At 41.1% G+C, this 17,539-nt stretch overlaps 1 protein-coding gene across 1 annotated transcript in view; it reads right to left on the reverse strand.

The window, feature by feature from the left end:
* The window catches only part of TRAPPC3L (trafficking protein particle complex subunit 3L), a gene marked incomplete at its 5' end in the record, with an annotated part of 53,550 nt that overhangs the window by 22,137 nt on the left and 13,874 nt on the right, over positions 1 to 17,539 (reverse strand). Inside the window, 2 exons of the mRNA XM_059699742.1 lie at positions 7,674 to 7,773; positions 12,999 to 13,096. Coding sequence (XP_059555725.1) covers positions 7,674 to 7,773; positions 12,999 to 13,096 — 198 coding nt within the window. The remainder of the gene's footprint in view (positions 1 to 7,673; positions 7,774 to 12,998; positions 13,097 to 17,539) is intronic.

Below are 17,539 nucleotides of genomic sequence, written 5' to 3' on the forward strand. Positions count from 1 at the left end.
ACTAAGAAGATTTTTTTTAGATTTTAGTCAGAGAGAGGTATAATTGCATTTTCTATTTAGCCTCATAATAAACTGGAAGAGATATATGCCCATTAGGTTAAGGGAAATGTAATATCTAGTAATTTGATTCTATTTAATGCTTGCATTTTATAATCACAGTTGACTTCAGTGTAGCAAGAATGACTCCACCTCTCCTGCAATTATCTACAATCATATAAAATAGTGGGGGAAAATAAAGGGTTTCAATAAAATTATCAAGATGAATTCACTGTCTATTGTTTAATAAGAATCAGATATTTTCCTGTCCAGAATTCCATTGCAGTGCAAATCTTGTTATTGTGGATTTGTTACTGTGAGTAACCAGACAGGTTTGGATTTTCAATGTAGTAGTAAGTACTGTTGAAATAAGGGGGCTGCAAGTGATGGGTGTTAAAGTGCAAGGTGAAGAGGAGACTTTAATTTGGAGATGAATGTGGACTACTGCCCTCTTCTGGAAAGAGTAGGAGGAGCAACAGTGTACAGATGTGTGGTAAGATCTTCAAACATGTTCTAAATTCACTTCAGTAATATGTAACATATGTCTACAATATTCTGGTTTGCCATTCAGTCACATGTAACATATGTCTACAATGTTCTGATGGGCCAAACCCTGGAATTATTCTTCCCTTTGAAAAGCTTACAGACATGTTGGGGAAATGAACTATCCCAGAAATGAAAGATAACTTTAATGAATAATACAATAAAGTATCAAATCAAATGAAGTTTGTTTATATTACCATGACTCAATAAAACTCTGTATTATTCTGTTCTTTGTAAAACACTTTTGCTTTAGTTAGATGAGGAATAGAAATATATACAAAAGAAGCTGCCCAACCAGCAAGGCTCAATGGTTGAGCGTCGACCTATGAACCAGGAGGTCTTGGTTCAATTTTCAATAAGGGCACATGCCCAGGTTGCAGGCTCGATTCCCAGTTGTGGGTGCGGGGGGGGGGGGGGGTGTGTGCAGGAGACAGCCCATCAATGAGTCTCTCTCATCATTGATGTTTTCTATCTCTCTCTCCCTCTCCCTTCCTCTCTGAGAGCAATAAAAAATATATTTTAAAAAATGTTTTCTTTTTTTGGGTATTCTCTCTCAGCACTAAGGAATTCTTTGGCATATTTTTTCTTTCTTAGTAGCTAATCACCTATATAGTTAATAACTTTTTATATTAAACTTTGCTTGCTGAAATGATTGTGTGGCTTCTGTCTCCCGACTGGGCCCTCACTCACTCTCCTTCAAGAAAGACACACCCTTGCCCTAACCGGTTTGGCTCAGTGGCTGGAGTGTCGGCCTATGGACTGAAGGGTCCCAGGTTCAATTCCGGTCAAGGGCATGTACTTTGGTTGTGGGCACATCCCCAGTAGGGGGTGCGCAGGAGGCATCTGATTGACGTTTCTCTCTCTCCTCGATGTTTCCAACTCTCTATCCTTCTCCCTTCCTCTCTGTAAAAAATCAATAAAATATATTTTAAAAAAAGAAAGGCACACCCCTCTGGAAACGTCTAATCAAGTCAGATTTGAATGTCCCTGTTGAGGTGTTAAATCGGTGCTTCTGAGTACAAACCTGGACGGAGACTGCACTTCCATGGCATGGAGCTGCCAATACTCTGTGATTTGGGGGTTTTAGGCTTCAAAGCATTTGGATAACTTGAATAAATTCAGCCCTGGCAGTTTTGTGCCTTCAGATCAGAATTAGGACAAAAGACGTATGACTAGTGTGGTTTGCTGGAACCCTTCTGTATAGACTCAACTCTCCTCTTAAGTAGAGCAGTTTATAAATAAAAATGATTCCCTAGTTTTAAAAAATCCCTCTGGCATTGAGATTCCTTTCTGGATTATACTCCTAAATCTTGCTCTAGAGTTCATGCTGACAACATTCACCATTTAGATTTCCTTCCCCACTTTAGGCATTTTCTTTTCCTTTTTTCTTTGCCTCCTATGAACATTTCCTTTCAACTATTTCATTGATTTTATATCACTCATACACACACACAAAAAATCATTGTTTATAGCATTTAATTAAGGCAAAGTTTCAATGCATACTATCAAAAGAAAAATATCTCATTTTTGCTTTCCAGAATTTCCAACATGTACAACATATTGGGTTCCAATTTTTTAACATAAAGATCAGAATTTTGAGTTTTGAAAGTATCTTTATATTTTGAATATATTTTGTGTTGTGTTTTAAAATTTCATTCTACCGTGACAATACCAATGATGTGATGTTTATCCTGAAAAATCATAAAGTCCCTCTGTGCCCCTCAGCACAACCATCGTCATGACATTGGCCTGACAGTGAGAAGCTTGTCCACGCTGGGCTGAGCAGCTGGTAACACTGTCAGTAACTGGAAAGTATGAACGCTTTGGAGGAGGCCTTGGAAGTCACAACCAGGACGCTCAGCTGTTTATAATGATAGTTCGGTGTCCAGATTTTAGCTAGAGAAAGCAATACCTGAAATTCAGGAGAACTTTAGCTGGAAGAGGCCTCATCTGACAGGTATGGCAACTGAGTTTCAGCCCCGCTCAGCGACTTTCTCAGGGGCACACCGAGGGAATGGGGCTGAGCGGGATGAGGACTCTTCCCTTTCCCTCTCTGCCGCATTAGATTTGGTTACACCACTGCTCTGAATCTGATGAGGATCAGAGCTCCTTGCGTTTAAGTTACTTTTTTTAAAAAATATATATTTTATTGATTTTTTACAGAGAGGAAGGGAGAGAGATAGAGAGCTAGAAACATCGATGAGAGAGAAACATTGATCAGCTGTCTCCAGCACATCTCCCTCTGGGGATGTGCCCGCAATCAAGGTACATGCCCTTGACCGGAATCGAACCTGGGACCTTTCAGTCCGCAGGCCGATGCTCTATCCACTGAGCCAAACCGGTTTTGGCTTTAAGTTACTTTTAAAAGGCAACACTATCCTAGTTCTTGTCAAGCCTAGCCTTTATGATCATTTGTATTTTAATGATCAAGTTTTTCTCTAATTAGCTTCTCCTAATAAGAAAACTTCATCAAAAATGTGTTTGGAAACCATGAAAAATATTTTTATGTATCTCAGGAGGTGTTTTTTAGACCTTAAACCAGAGAGAGGTACAATTGCATTTTCTACTTGTCCTTATAACAAACTGAAAGAGATTTGTTCCTGTTAAATTATAGTTAAACTCTCTAATATTTCGTTATTACAACTAAAATCAGCTAAGGTAACTCTGCTGCAAATTCCACATTTTCATTTTTCTCAAAACAATGACCATAGCAGGAGAAAATCTTCAAAGGTATATTTTAGAGGAACAATTATATTTTTTAAAAAGCACTGGAATCAGGTCAGAGAAATAAAGTGTAAGCTGGCTTTTCTACCTGTCTCTGGTGATGTCATCTAAGGCTTAATTACATCATGAGTAAAATGGGGCTAATGATAGATGCTCTCTACTTCACAAAGCTCTTGCACGGAAAAAATAGATAATAGGTGGGAATTACTTTGAACTTTTCTTCAGAAAAATCTCTATTACTAGTTTATTAACATATCATTTTATAATGCTAACAATTTGTTATATGTCTTATTTAAAATGTGTTGTATTTTGAGACAATCACTACAAAAAGCAGATTTAAATATGATAATATCACAATTTAAAAATGAATACCTTTTTGTCGGTGGGTAGTTGAAATATTGGGGGGCTCACTTTGTAAAGTATACGATTGTCTAGCCACTATGTGGGTGTACACCTGAAACTAAAAGAAAATAATATTGACTATGAATTATAATTGAAAAATAAAAATACCTTTTAATGTTGCAGGAAGATGGCTTTAGAATTAGCCTGCCATCCCTTCTTTATATGGAATACTAGGGGCCCAGTGCACAAATTTGTGCACCTTGAAAGGAACTGTGGGCTGCAAGGCTGCAGTGGGCACAGGGGCGGGTCTCGGCCCATCCTCTGTGCCCCCACCTGGCCCCTCCCGCCGTAGCCCCCAGTCCCCTCTCTGCCAGCAGCCCTGCTCCCACTGCTGCTGCTCCCACACACTGACAGCGCCGGCCCCGCTCACACCCGCTGATGGTGTGGAGCAATTGGGGCCAGTGTCAGCAGCAGGTGTGAGCGGTGGCTGCTGCCCCGATCGCCCCTCAGGAGCAGGGGGAGGTGGAGAAGCCCTCAGGGGTGATCGGGGCTGGCAGCTGCTGCTTGCACCTGCTGACGGCGCCGAGTGATCAGGGCCAGTGCCGGGAGCCAGCAGCGGGTGTGAGCGGGGCTCTAGTGCCAGGCAGGACCGCGGCTCCCAGGAGCAAAGAATTTTTGTTAACCACGAGAGGCTCTCCCTGATGACAGCGACCGGCACCCCACCTTGGTCTGGTGCCCCTGTTTACCTGCTCCACCAGCCCGCTGGGGCTGACACCCGCCATGTTCGGCGCTCTGCCACCTGCTGCCGATGCTCACCATATTCTGCACGCGCCCCTTGGTGGTCAGCGCACGTCATAGTGACTGGTTGTTTGGTGTTCAGTTGTTCCGCCGTTCGGTTTATTTGCATATTAGGGTTTTATATATACAGATAAGGCTGACTGAATATAATTTGGTCTCTGTCATGGGATTTGTTTTTATACCACTAGATGGTGCAATTTGAGGTCTAAAGCCTGTCCAAAAAAATTATCAGAAGCTTAGCGATAGAGTTACTTTCCCCTTGGAAAAGGCAAAGTGAGGAAAACGAGAGGGGGGAGTTAGTAATATATGAAGTCACATGATTGTCCTCTCCCAGAGGCAGAGGAGTGTAGAGGAGAGCATGAGATCAGGGGACCTGTTCCTACGTATAGTCTTTCACTAACTAGCTCTTAGATGACTCACTTCACTCATCTGGACATGGCTTTCTTCTTCTTTCTCTGCTTCCCTCTCTTCCCTTCTCTGGAACCAGGACAGAGATCATGAGTTCTGTGGTGGCCACGATGTGCAGATGAAGTACTCAACAAGGACAATGCCAGTGTTCTGTCTAAATGTGTGGTCTTGGGAGGGCGGCCAAACAAGTCACAACCATCGGGTTCTGCTCCTGTTCCTGCTATGCTCCCCAGGCAGCACTAAGCCTCCTCTGATCTTGCCCACTTCTCTATAAAACCGACTCTCACATCTGACATCCACCTCCTCTGAGCAGAGACTGCAAGGATGGATGAGACAGTGCAGCCAAAGGCCAGACCTTTTAATGAAAGCTAATTATAAGCAAAGCATCCGTGGTGAATACATAACTAAAACCTGACCCTTCATCTGCGTTCAACTGCTCCCGAATTGGATGACATCATTCCCACATGTGAAAGAATATTTTGCTGGAGAAGTGAAAATTATTAAGGGGGAGGACACCAGGCCTTTGAAGGAAAGTGCAAAGACCGGGAGACAACCCGTCTGCACAAAAGAAGGGTGAGGGTGGCAACATGTTCTCTTCATTGGTAAGAAGGAAACTTGCAATAAGAGTGGAAGTTTAGAATCCATTTTGAGTTGATTTTTGTGTATGCTCTAGGACAGTGATGGCGAACCTATGACACGCGTGTCAGAGGTGACACGTGAACTCATTTTTTTGGTTGATTTTTCTTTGTTAAATGGCATTTAAATATATAAAATAAATATCAAAAATATGTCTTTGTTTTACTATGGTTGCAAATACCAAAAAATTTCTATATGTGACATGGCACCAGAGTTAAGTTAGGGTTTTTCAAAATGCTGGCACACCGAGCTCAAAAGGTTCGCCATCACTGCTCTAGGGTAAGGGTCAAATTCCATTCTTTTGTGTGTGGACGTCCAGTTTTCCCAGAACCATTTGTGAAAGAGATTATCCATTCCCCTTTGCTATATTCAACGGTGAAAAATTGCAAGCTTCACTCCTGCTCAACACAGTTCTGGAAGTCCTAGCCAGATCAACAAGGTAAGAAAAAAGAAATAAAAGCCATCCACATTGGAAAGAAAGATGTAAAATTATCTTTCTGCAGATGATATGATCTTATATGTAGAAAATCCTAACGACTACACACACACACACACACACACACACGCACACACACACACACACAGAAACTGTTAAAACTAAGAAATTATTTCAGAAAAGTTGCAGGATACAAAATCAACAAACAAAAATGAGTTGTGTTTCTACATACTACCAATAAACTATTCAAAAAAGAAATTAAGGAGACAATCTTATTACAATAGCACCAAAAAAAGGATAAAATACTAGGAATAAACTTAATTAAGGAGGTGAAAGACTTATTTACTGGAAACTATAAAACACTGATGAAAGAAATTAGATACAAACAAATGGAATGACATCCTGTGTTCATGGATTGGGTAACTTAATATTATTAAAATATCCATACTACACCAAGTGATCTATAAGTTCAATACAGTCCCCATCAATATTCCAATGGCACTTTTTACAGAAATAGGACACAACCATCTACATTTATATATTGTGAATATTTGATTTCCATCAAAATAGCTCATATTCTGGTAGTATTGCCCATAGAACTGGTTTAGTGAAAATCTATTTCATTTTACAAACTACTGCTTCAAGATCTTAATTATAGGCTGCAAATATGGAAAGAGAGAAAAAAATATAACCTGTTTAGTAGTGTGGTAAACTCACTACACTAAGACTAGAAAGCCTAGATTTTAATTTCAACTTTATGATTCACTAGCCATGAAATAATAAAAGAAAGAATAACAATAAATGGGAAAATCTTTCATTTGGATTGTTTTTTAATGTACAATATTTTTCACATATACTAGTATTTAATGCTTATCAAATTCTTTCTGGGGCTCAGTTTGCTTATCTGGAAAGTGGGGATAAGAACTCCTAGTCTGCCTGCTTCACAGGAATACTGTAAAAATGAAAGACAAGAAATATGTAAAGCTGCATTTAAAATCACAAACCGCTAGGTAGAACTATTATTGACACTACTGTGAAGAGTCAATATGACAATGGATGACCCCATCAAGGGTGACAAGAGAAAAGAAGAATGAGACTAACTAAATTGGTCAGTTGTGAAAACGTGGAGGCAGCATTCCTGGATCATATCAATATCTCTTATCCACGCAGATGTCTCACAAATGAACAAGGCAAGGAATTCTGGCTAAGGATGCGTTTCCCAATCTCATCTTCTATCGAAAATTTGATCTAGTCCCAGATGATTCCACGCTGCCTCTCGGGGCTGTGAAAGTTCTTAGAGCACATACATTTCTAGGAAGCTTCCTTTTTCTCTTGGGAAAACACTTGTTCTGGAATGAAATGGCTACCAGGTTCTCTGACACAGGCAAAGGCTACCTCCTTCCACCTGCTGAAAATGATTACATGAAGAAATTGGTTCTGGGCCTGTGTGTTATAAGGCTGCCTTATTACACTTCCCTTCTGCTTACCTTCTAAAACATTTTCCCCAGTGTGGGACACATACCACTTGGTCAGAAAAATCGATAGATGCTTAAATGCCTGGAAGCATTTATCTGTGTTCTCAATAGCTTTATCTCTGTGCTGAAATAAAATGCTTTTTGATCGGAATCCTCTCTCTTCTCACCTAATAATGGATACATATGGAACCTCTTCAATCAGAGCAGAAAACCACCAAACTCAGGACGAATCAAAGGGTTTCAAAACATATTGACAGAGCTAAAAATGCTCTTACCTGGGCAATTATGTCTGTAATTTCTGAATAACTGTGGCATCGTCCCACACAAGATCGAGCCAAAAAGTCTTCCACCAGCCGCGTTCCAATGCCATATCCCCTGTGGATGAAGGAAAGACTGGTCTGGAAATAATATTTGAGTACTTAGTGCTGTTTGTCAGTGTTTAAGAATGGATTCATCTAGTTACAAACTAAACCTAACGTGACAAGTCAAATGGCTATTTAACAGTGGGCTTCTTATTTGCCCCACAGACCACAGAAACAGGGCAGCAAGGCCCTGGCCGGGTAGCTCAGTGGGTTACAGAGTTGTCCTGATACACCTAGGTTGCAAGTTCCATCTCCAGTCAGGGCACATACAAGAATCAACCAATGAATGCATAAATAAGTGGAACAACAAATCTCTCTCCTCCTCTTCCCCCTCGCCCTCCCCCTCCTCCTCCTCCTCTCTCTGCAGCACATCCAGGGAATATTAACTAACCTACAAGCAAAGGAATTTGAGGAGTCAGGGATGGCCCAAACTTGGCTTTGCACACTAAAGGTAAATAAGGCTGGTTGGTATTTGTGGCCTAATGTTTCTCATTAGCAACTAACTTTCTCATCATTAGCTGTTGAGAATGAGGGTCAGTTAACTTGTGGTCTGCTACAGGTGTGGTACCTAGATGCTCATTCTTCTCTTAGCAGAGTTAGTGTGGTAGGAGGGCAGGCATGCCTGGGGTGGGCTCTAGAAGGAGGGGATGAGGGGAATAGAAAAATCAATTTTTGTTGCTAGTGTAGATGTCCACAGCTAGAACTCTGAGTTTTTGTGAAAGGAAAACAGAGCCAAGTTCAGAAAATTCATTTTTTCATTTCAGGGAAACTGAATCTGTGGGACTTGGGAGAAAATATTTGTAATAGCTCTACCTCACAACGAATAGCTTGAGTAGTACTTGCAGTACAATTGTGAAAGCATTTTATTGAGATGTGACCTGAGTATGTGGCTAAGATGGCTAGCAGACACCTTCAGCAAGATCAGCCTAAGAACTTTCAATCTAGTTGAGGAAATATGACCTTCGTGGTGGAAATAAAGAAGAACAAGACTTCCTTTGCAAAACCACTGACACAAAACCGGGCTTTTCATTTCACAGCAACATGCACATAAACCAGTGAAATGACTTGAATGGAGCAACAGAACACCCAGCAGGATAAAGACACCAAAGTTTGTAGAGGCAATATTTGCTCCTAGGGCCTAAGAAGGGGCGAGACAGATTTGATGTCAGAGTGCTCATTAATTCACTAAATCCAGCGATATTCTATTAATTTTTCCGAGGGGATGGCGATATTAAATTTAGCTTACTTGCCTTTCAAGAAAAATGTTTTGTGATTCTAGGCAGGAAGCTCTCACAGAATAGACTTTTTAAAAACAGAATGTATACTTCACAGAAATAGTTGTACCAGGATTTTAAAAATGTTCTCAGTGTTTCTAATTTTTATGCACACACACAGGCTTGGCCACTGGGAATAGTGACGGGAAGCCAGCACGTTATGGTCAGCGCCGTATATACACATAGATATTGCTTTGGTCAAAGGGTTTGCTTCTGCAAAGTAGATATTTTGTTTACTTATATATCAAATTAAAAATGTAAGATGCAGGAGCTATTAAAGATATCCAGATGTGAATTATTGTGTTTCTTAAGGCAAGTCCTTTTGGCAGCCTCTCAAAATTTATTCTTTAACTAATATTTCATTCATATTTGTTAAAATGTGCACTCAAGTAGTAGCTAACCAGAGATAATTTTTTTTTAGCCAAATAAGCGAATTTCTGTATTTTCTACCTATGTTCCCCACAACAATGCAAATCTAACATAAGCTAAATAAAATGGTGTAACTTCTGGACACATTATGTGGCCGGTTGCAGTGTGACCCGAGTGTAAAATAGCTTACGCAGCTCCCACTCTTACTGACAGTTTAGCCAAGGAAGTGCTTCTGACTAATTAAGAAGAAATGAAAAAAAAAAAAGAAGTACACGGATCAAAATAAATACAGGACAATGAAAAAGAACTTTCTAATAGAAAAAAATAATAAGCACATAAAAAAGAAAGAAAACCCAAGGTTTTGAGAGAAAAAAATGTTTAATATTTATTTTATGGTTTGTTTGTTTTTTCCTGTATTCTAACTGAAAATACAGTGAACCCTTTTTAAAAGCTCTAAAATGCTCAACTCAGCTAGGCTAAATTTCCCATTCAACCTGTCTGATTAAATCTTCTACAGATTTTTCAGTCATTGTCCTGTTAGAACCCTTTTCAGAACCCATAATTAAGAAGTTTAAAAATGTTGACAGATATTTTATTATTTTTTATTTTTATTTATCAACTCTAGAAAGAGAAAAGAGAGGAGAGAGAGAGAAACACTGATTTGCTATTTCACTTATTTATGCATTCATTTGTTGTTTCTTGCATGAGCCCGGAAACCTTGGCCTATAGGGACAACACTCCAACTGAGTTACCCGGCCATGGCTGACAGATGTTTTATTATTGAGCAATAACATAATCAACACTAATAAAAGAGAAAAATGGTAATTGGCATACGAGCTACCCTTTTCATTGGCTAATCAGGGCTATATGCAAATTAACTGCCAACTAAGATTGGCAGTTAACCGCCAACTAAGATGGCGGTTAATTTGCATATGTAGGCACAATGCAGGGAGGCGAAAGGGAAAGCAGGAAGAAGCCCCCTGCCACTGACAGTGATTGGAAACCCAGGGGGGAGCTAAGAGCTGGGGGGCAGGGCAAAGGCGGCCCTGGGGCCGCCTTTGCCCTGCCCCCCAGCCATGATCGGAGAATCAGGTGCCATTGCTGCCCTGGCCAGTGATAGCAGGAAGTAGGGGTGGAGCCAGCGATGGGAGCTGGGCACGGTCGAAGCTGGCAGTCCCAGGAGCTAGGGGTCCCTTGCCTGGGCCTAAAGCGAAGCCCATGATCGCGGGGCCGCTGCAGCTGTGGGTCCCCGCTGCCCAGGCCGAATGCCTCAGCCAGAGGCGTCCTGCAGGGGCAGGGGTGGAGCCCGCCAATCGCGGCGCCCCCCCCCCCCCCCCCCCCCCGCTGCCACTGCAGGTCCCCGCTGCCCGGGCCAGATGCCTAGGCCAGGCCAGAGGCATCAGGCCTGGGCTGGGGGCAGAACAAGTGATGGGGGGAAATGAGGGTCCCCTGCCCAGGCTGAACGCCTCAGCCAGAGGCGTCCTGCAGGGGCAGGGGTGGAGCCCGCCGATCGCAGTGCCCCCCGCTGCCACTGCAGGTCCCTGCTGCTCGGGCCGGACGCCTAGGCCAGAGGCGTCAGGCCTGGGCAAGGGGCCGATCCTGCGATTGGAGGGTGATGGGGGTCAACGCCTGAGGGCTCCCAGTATGTGAGAGGGGGCAGGCTGGGCTGAGGGACACTCCCCCCTGCCACCCAGTGCACGAATTTCGTGCACCGGGCCTCTAGTGTTCATATAATTATCCTGAGAAATTTAAAGGCTGAATTTGTGCAAAAGGAATCTCCATTAATAAAGACAAGAATAATGAGCATTTAAAATGGAAGAAGTGGGTTCCACTAACTATCAACACTAATAAAAGAGAAAAATGGTAATTGGCATACGAGCTACCCTTTTCATTGGCTAATCAGGGCTATATGCAAATTAACTGCCAACTAAGATTGGCAGTTAACTGCCAACAAGATGGCGGTTAATTTGCATATGTAGGCACAATGCAGGGAGGTGAAAGGGAAAGCAGGAAGAAGCCCCCTGCCACTGACAGTGATCGGAAACCCAGGGGGGAGCTAAGAGCTGGGGGGCAGGGCAAAGGTGGCCCTGGGGCCGCCTTTGCCCTGCCCCCTAGCCATGATCGGAGAATCAGGCGCCTTTTCTGCCCTGGCCAGTGATAGCAGGAAGTAGGGGTGGAGCCAGCGATGGGAGCTGGGCACGGTCGAAGCTGGCAGTCCCAGGAGCTAGGGGTCCCTTGCCTGGGCCTAAAGCGAAGCCCACGATTGTGGGGCAGCTGCGGGTCCCCGCTGCCCGGGCCGGACGCCTAGGCCAGAGGCGTCAGGCCTGGGCAAGGGGCTGATCCTGAGATTGGAGGGTGATGGGGGTCAACGCCTGAGGGCTCCCAGTATGTGAGAGGGGGCAGGCTGGGCTGAGGGACACTCCCCCCCCCCCAACACACACACCCAGTGCACGAATTTCGTGCACCGGGCCCCTAGTATATATATATATATATATATATATATATATATAGAGAGAGAGAGAGAGAGAGAGAGAGAGAGAGAAGGCCTGGTGCACAACATTCGTGCACTGGGGGTGGGGGCGGGGGAGGGTTTCTCAACCCGGCCTGGACCCTCTCACAGTCCAGGAACCCTTGGGGGATGTCCGCCTGCTGGCTTAGGTGGACATCCCCTGAGGGGTCCTTAGCACTGCTGCTCCTGCCACCACCACTGCGCTTGCCAGCCATGAGCCCAGCTTCTGGCTGAGCAGTGCTCCCCCTGTAGGAGCGCACTGACCACCAAGGGGCAGCTCCTGCGTTGAGCATTTGCCCCCCCGGTGGTCAGTGCGCATCATAGCGATCAGTTGTTCCACTGTTTGGTTGATTTGCATATTAGGATTTTATTATATAGAATATATATATATATATATATATATATATATATATATATTTTATAATCCTCACCTGAGGATATTTTCCCCATTGATTTTTCAGAGTGGAAGGGAAGGGAGAGGGGAGAGAGAGGAGAGAGAGAAAGAGAGAGAGAGAGAGAGAGAGAGAGAGAGAGAGAGAGAGAGAAACATGCGACCCAACTGAAGATCAAACTTGTACCCTTTTGGTGTACCCCACAATGCTCCAACCAATGGAGACACCTGAAAGGGTCCATTAGTAGCTTTTTGCGTATCCTTCCACAGACAGTCTATGCTTATGTAAGCATATATATATATATATATATATATATATATATATATATATAGTTAGTGGAAGGAGTTATGTTAGAACAAAAGCTTTCTGAAAAAAATCAAATTTGATGATCCATCATGTTAAAAGAAAAAAGTGTTTTACCACCTCCTTTGCTTAAAAATGACTAGCAAAGAAATGATTTCCAACTAAAAAGAAAACATTCCATGTCTGATATACATGGGAAAAGTCCCTTCCCACTCTTATATTTTATGACAACCCAAATGTCAGCTGGCAGAAATGATGTCTAGCCTTAAGATGTTATTTATTCAGATAGAAGATGAGCCAGTGGGATGGAGCAAGAGAAGTCAGGGTGGGGAAATGCAGAGGGTGCTAAGAAACAATGCACAGTCCATAAGAATGAAAGACTTCTACTTACATTTTGTCTAAATATGTATTCACATCTTCATCTTTTTCATAATCCTTGCACAGTTGGGCAACCAGAGCTCCATAGGTTAGGACAAAGAGATCTTTGTTCTGGAGAAAAATGGGTAGTTTCACGTTATAGGCCGTTACAAATAATACACTGCTCTGGCTTTTAGTTGGATGCAGACTTCCAGATGGTCTGTTCACTTTTCCACTCTCCATTCTACCCACATTTGCATACATTGCTGGGGGCGGCGGGGGCATGGGGGGCTATGAAATAAAATTAATTTAACATAAGAAATCTTTCTCTGCATTTGTTTGTATGGTATAACTTGCAATATTATTTTCATGGAGAAAGTTTCTGAAGAAATAGTAATTGCTAGTATAAATTCCTGTTGTTCTAGAATGGCCTTTGGTAGATGCTGTCCATGTTTTCGGTTGGAGGCATAACTGGGTGAGACTTGTCATGAGTCTGCATACTTCCTAATGGGTTCCAGACCTGCCAGGAAGACCATCGGGATGAATCCAACTGCAGCAGGAAATTTATGGTTTTGTTCTTTATACTTAGAAAAAAAAAAGAGAGAGAGAGAGAGAACTTGTACTTCCTTATAGATCTCCAAAATGTGCCTTATATTCAGAGTGAATTAAAAATTAAAACTGAAAATGCAGATAATTTAGGTTTGGCTTCACATAGATAGGTTGAAAATACGGAAACAACACAAAGCACAATCAATCCATTTTAGAAAGTCTCTGTTTTGCGTCTACCATGAATACTATCAAGAATGGAAAGGGGATATTAGAGATAATTTATTCCAATGCTCTCAGTCCTACAGAGGAGGGGATGGGGCCTCAGGAGGAATGAGTGACTTGCCCAACTAGCCAGCAGCTGGCAGAGCCGGGATGAAGCCGGAGACTGCAGGTGCCCCCTCCACACACAGCAGTTATCGCTGAGGTGCACAAAAGAAGGCATGTTTTGAGTAGAAGTGGGTGGAAGATGGCGGTACTAGGGATTACCTCTGTTGAAACCAATCTTATCTTGTGCATAATTACGTATTTTCATGAAAGGTCAAATGTGGATTCCAGGTTAGAAGAGAGGTCATTACCGCTAGGCCCAGGTGTCTTGGACAGGTAGCCTAACCCGCAGGGGAAAATAAGGCCTGATAATATGTATTTAATGCCTTCTTTTAATCATGGGCAGAAATGTCTCAACAAACCAATACAATTGTTTATTCAACAAAGGGGCTGCTATAAAATATTACATAATTTTGATCCAAATACTTCCAAAATTGGCCCAATACCACCAGTGTCTACTCCCTTACTTATCGGTTTATATCATGACAATGTTTTTAGTCGAGTAGAATATTTATTATCACTAAATAATTTTAAATGGATAGAATCTAAATATGAGATAGCACATATGGACATAATTAATGTTGAAAATATAAATAAAAATGTCATAAATATATGTAGAAATATATTATATACATTAAGGACACTAATATATATAATCCAGGTATAAGCAAATAATAAATACATTAATATTTCTACCAGGAAAGAAAGGATGTAAAGCAAGAGATTTGAAGAAAAATACTGTCAAACAAATCATGGAAGGGTCATCATGTACTCAATTTTAATTTTGTTCTCATTTAAAAATTTCAAGAACCTAATAATAAGTCACAAGAAATGCCTATATTAGTACATTTCTGCTTAGTATATCAGGAACCACAGCAGAAAATAAATTACTGCTATGTGCCAATATTACATCATAAAAATAAGCAAAGGGGAAGGGAAAGGGGGGTGAAAACATAGTTACTATCACTAGCAAAAAAAAAAAAAAAAGAATTTGAAAAGGAGATACCTATATACCATATCCTCAGCACTGTGTCCATTTATAAAGGCCAAGCTAAAATAATGGCATTTTCGTTTTCTTTTCTATCTCTCTTTCTTTCTGTCGATCTCTCTCTCATTATGAAGGGTGGGTACAAACTATATTTTACTTCCAGTGACTTTTAAGTTCAATACCCATAAAGGCCAGTTTTCTCCATTCTGCTTCATGGCCAAAGGCTGTACCTTGAACAACATATCCAATTGAATCTCAAATCCATACAACTTATCACAAGGAAGGTCAATTTTAAAAAATAATAATTTTTTATATATGAAAAATATAATACCATTAGCTATTTCAGGAGGTTTGGGATATATTAGGATAAATATGAGATTTTATCAAATGATGTAGGTACAATGTAAATGATGTACAATATTTTTTAGCATTTGAGAGCCTCAATAAAAATAAATCAAGACCCTAGAATGCCAGAGGGGGCATCTGTAGACATTTCAAACTGGGCTGTGCTTGGGTTAGTCATACAATTTTAAGTACCCATGGATGAAATTACTTAATTTTAAGCAATTGCCCATCAGTTGCCTGAAATAATTAACAGAGCTTTAAACTTAATGATGAGCTCCCACATATACTAGTATAACTGTGAATGCCTAAACCTATAAGAGAGGATTAAAGAAAAATATCTACATCTAATCTGCAAATAGTTGAGTTTTAAAAATAACTCTCAACTGGGAATATGTAGAAAAGATAATAACACATACCAAATTACAACAATAACCCCTTACATCTAGGACTAGGGAATCTATGTTTAAAAGCAATCTTTTAATCCCAAGTTTTTTGATCCACTAGTCCTATTTAATTTAATATATAATCAACTATTTTCCATGCATTTTGTTTCTTGTCTCCTGAAGTACAAAATACAACAAATTACAAGTATGAAATACAAAAAAAATTGCTTAATCTTTTCACATTTTCTGTCAGAGACAAGAAAAATTTGACACTTTTGTAGATCTAACCAGTCGGAAAAGAAGACCCTGGACTATGTAAGAATCGATTATTCTGTTCGGTATGTAAGAGATTGTAACTATTCCCAGAGGTGTTGTTTACGATTCACTTCACCAAACGCTCCCTTACTCCACTGAAAAACTCTACTTATAGCATCGCCTTGCAAAATAAATCAGAAGTCACTTAAAACATTTTCTCTGAACTAGAATAAAATATCTTTGAGAACATGCTGATAAAAAGATCTTACTATTTTGTGGTATTCTGGTTTTCTGGGTGCAGGGCGAGACATAGTGCTTGATAGATGAAGAGTGGGATCTTCGGTTTCTTTCCTTTGGCTTTGTTTTGTGTTTGCAAGTCCCCCCTTGCTTTGAGACACAAGTGCTACCTGCGTACTCCACTGCTTTTGCTTCTTGCTGCACTGAAGAGGACAGTCGTAAACAGGACTCTGCTGTAGCTGGTACTTTCCCAGCCGTCAAGTAAGTACGGCTCCACTTGGGAGGGTGAGTTGTAATCTAGAGGCATGAAAGCTGAGAGTAGGAAGTCAGACCAGAAGCACCATCTACTGAAAATTCTTTAGCCCAAGGGAGTATGAGAGTGGTGTTTTGCTCTCATGCCAAGGCATTGTTTTAAAATCACAAACAGAAACCCTCACAATCCAAGATAGATCTAAATGTTAGCATTGTTCAGTCTTTGTATTGATTGTTGTGTGAACTCAAGACAGGATCAGCAATCTATAGGCACTAAATCCTGGGTTCAGACCTAATCAACTCTAATGGGTATCACATTAGCCCCCAAAGAATGGGTATCATAGACCCCATCTGGTGTGATTAGAAAATTTAAATATACCTGGTAACTTTTTACCCAGAACTAGCAATTTGAAGGAGTGATAGAATTTGGGGTGCTGATATTTTCTTATAAAACTGTTGCTCAAAATGGCTGCTCTACACTTTAATAATGTATGATGATCCTGGCAGAGAAAGCAAGCCCTTAGCTTTCTTTCAATAGTCCCTGAGATGTTGGCTATTGAAAGCTCTTTATTTACGCACAAGTATAGTTAAAGTTGAAACACGAGTCCCTCTCATCTTGGCAACTGCAGGGTGTGGAGGATCAAAACGTTTCCAGAAATAAAAGCATACAACTCAGTTTAAGAAAGTAGTCTCTTACTTCATACAGCTTGAGTCAATTAGCCCTATGTGTTCTGGAAAATTCTCACTATAAAGTGACAGACTACTGACGACTTTGAAGACGAGCATGGCACAGTTGAAAGAGCCTCGGAAGGTTTGGGAGGCTCAGGCTAAGCTGCAGTCCATTTACTGGCCCTTTGACGTGGGCAAGCCATTTTATTGCTTTCCGGCTCAGTTTCCACATCTGCGAATGGCAGTAATAATGCCCACCTCACAGAATAATTGTGAGTATCAAAGAGATAATGTACACTATAAAGCACATTACAATGCACTTTATAAGCAATAATTACTAAAGATTATTCTTGAAGTTGAATATCTTGAATGGGATTCCACAATATTTAAGGTATTTCCATTAATGCCTTTGTTCTATGACCCCATTCTCAGGAAAATCAGTTTTGCTGGGTTGTAGGGTGTGGGGGGGCTTTTCAGGAGCAGTTTAATAGCACCTTTATTTATGTAAACTTTACAGTTTACAACATGGTTTTAATTTTCTTTATCTCATTTTCATTCAACTACAGTCTGAGA

The sequence above is a fragment of the Myotis daubentonii genome, chromosome 6 (genome assembly GCF_963259705.1).
Source record: "Myotis daubentonii chromosome 6, mMyoDau2.1, whole genome shotgun sequence".
Taxonomy (NCBI): domain Eukaryota; kingdom Metazoa; phylum Chordata; class Mammalia; order Chiroptera; family Vespertilionidae; genus Myotis; species Myotis daubentonii.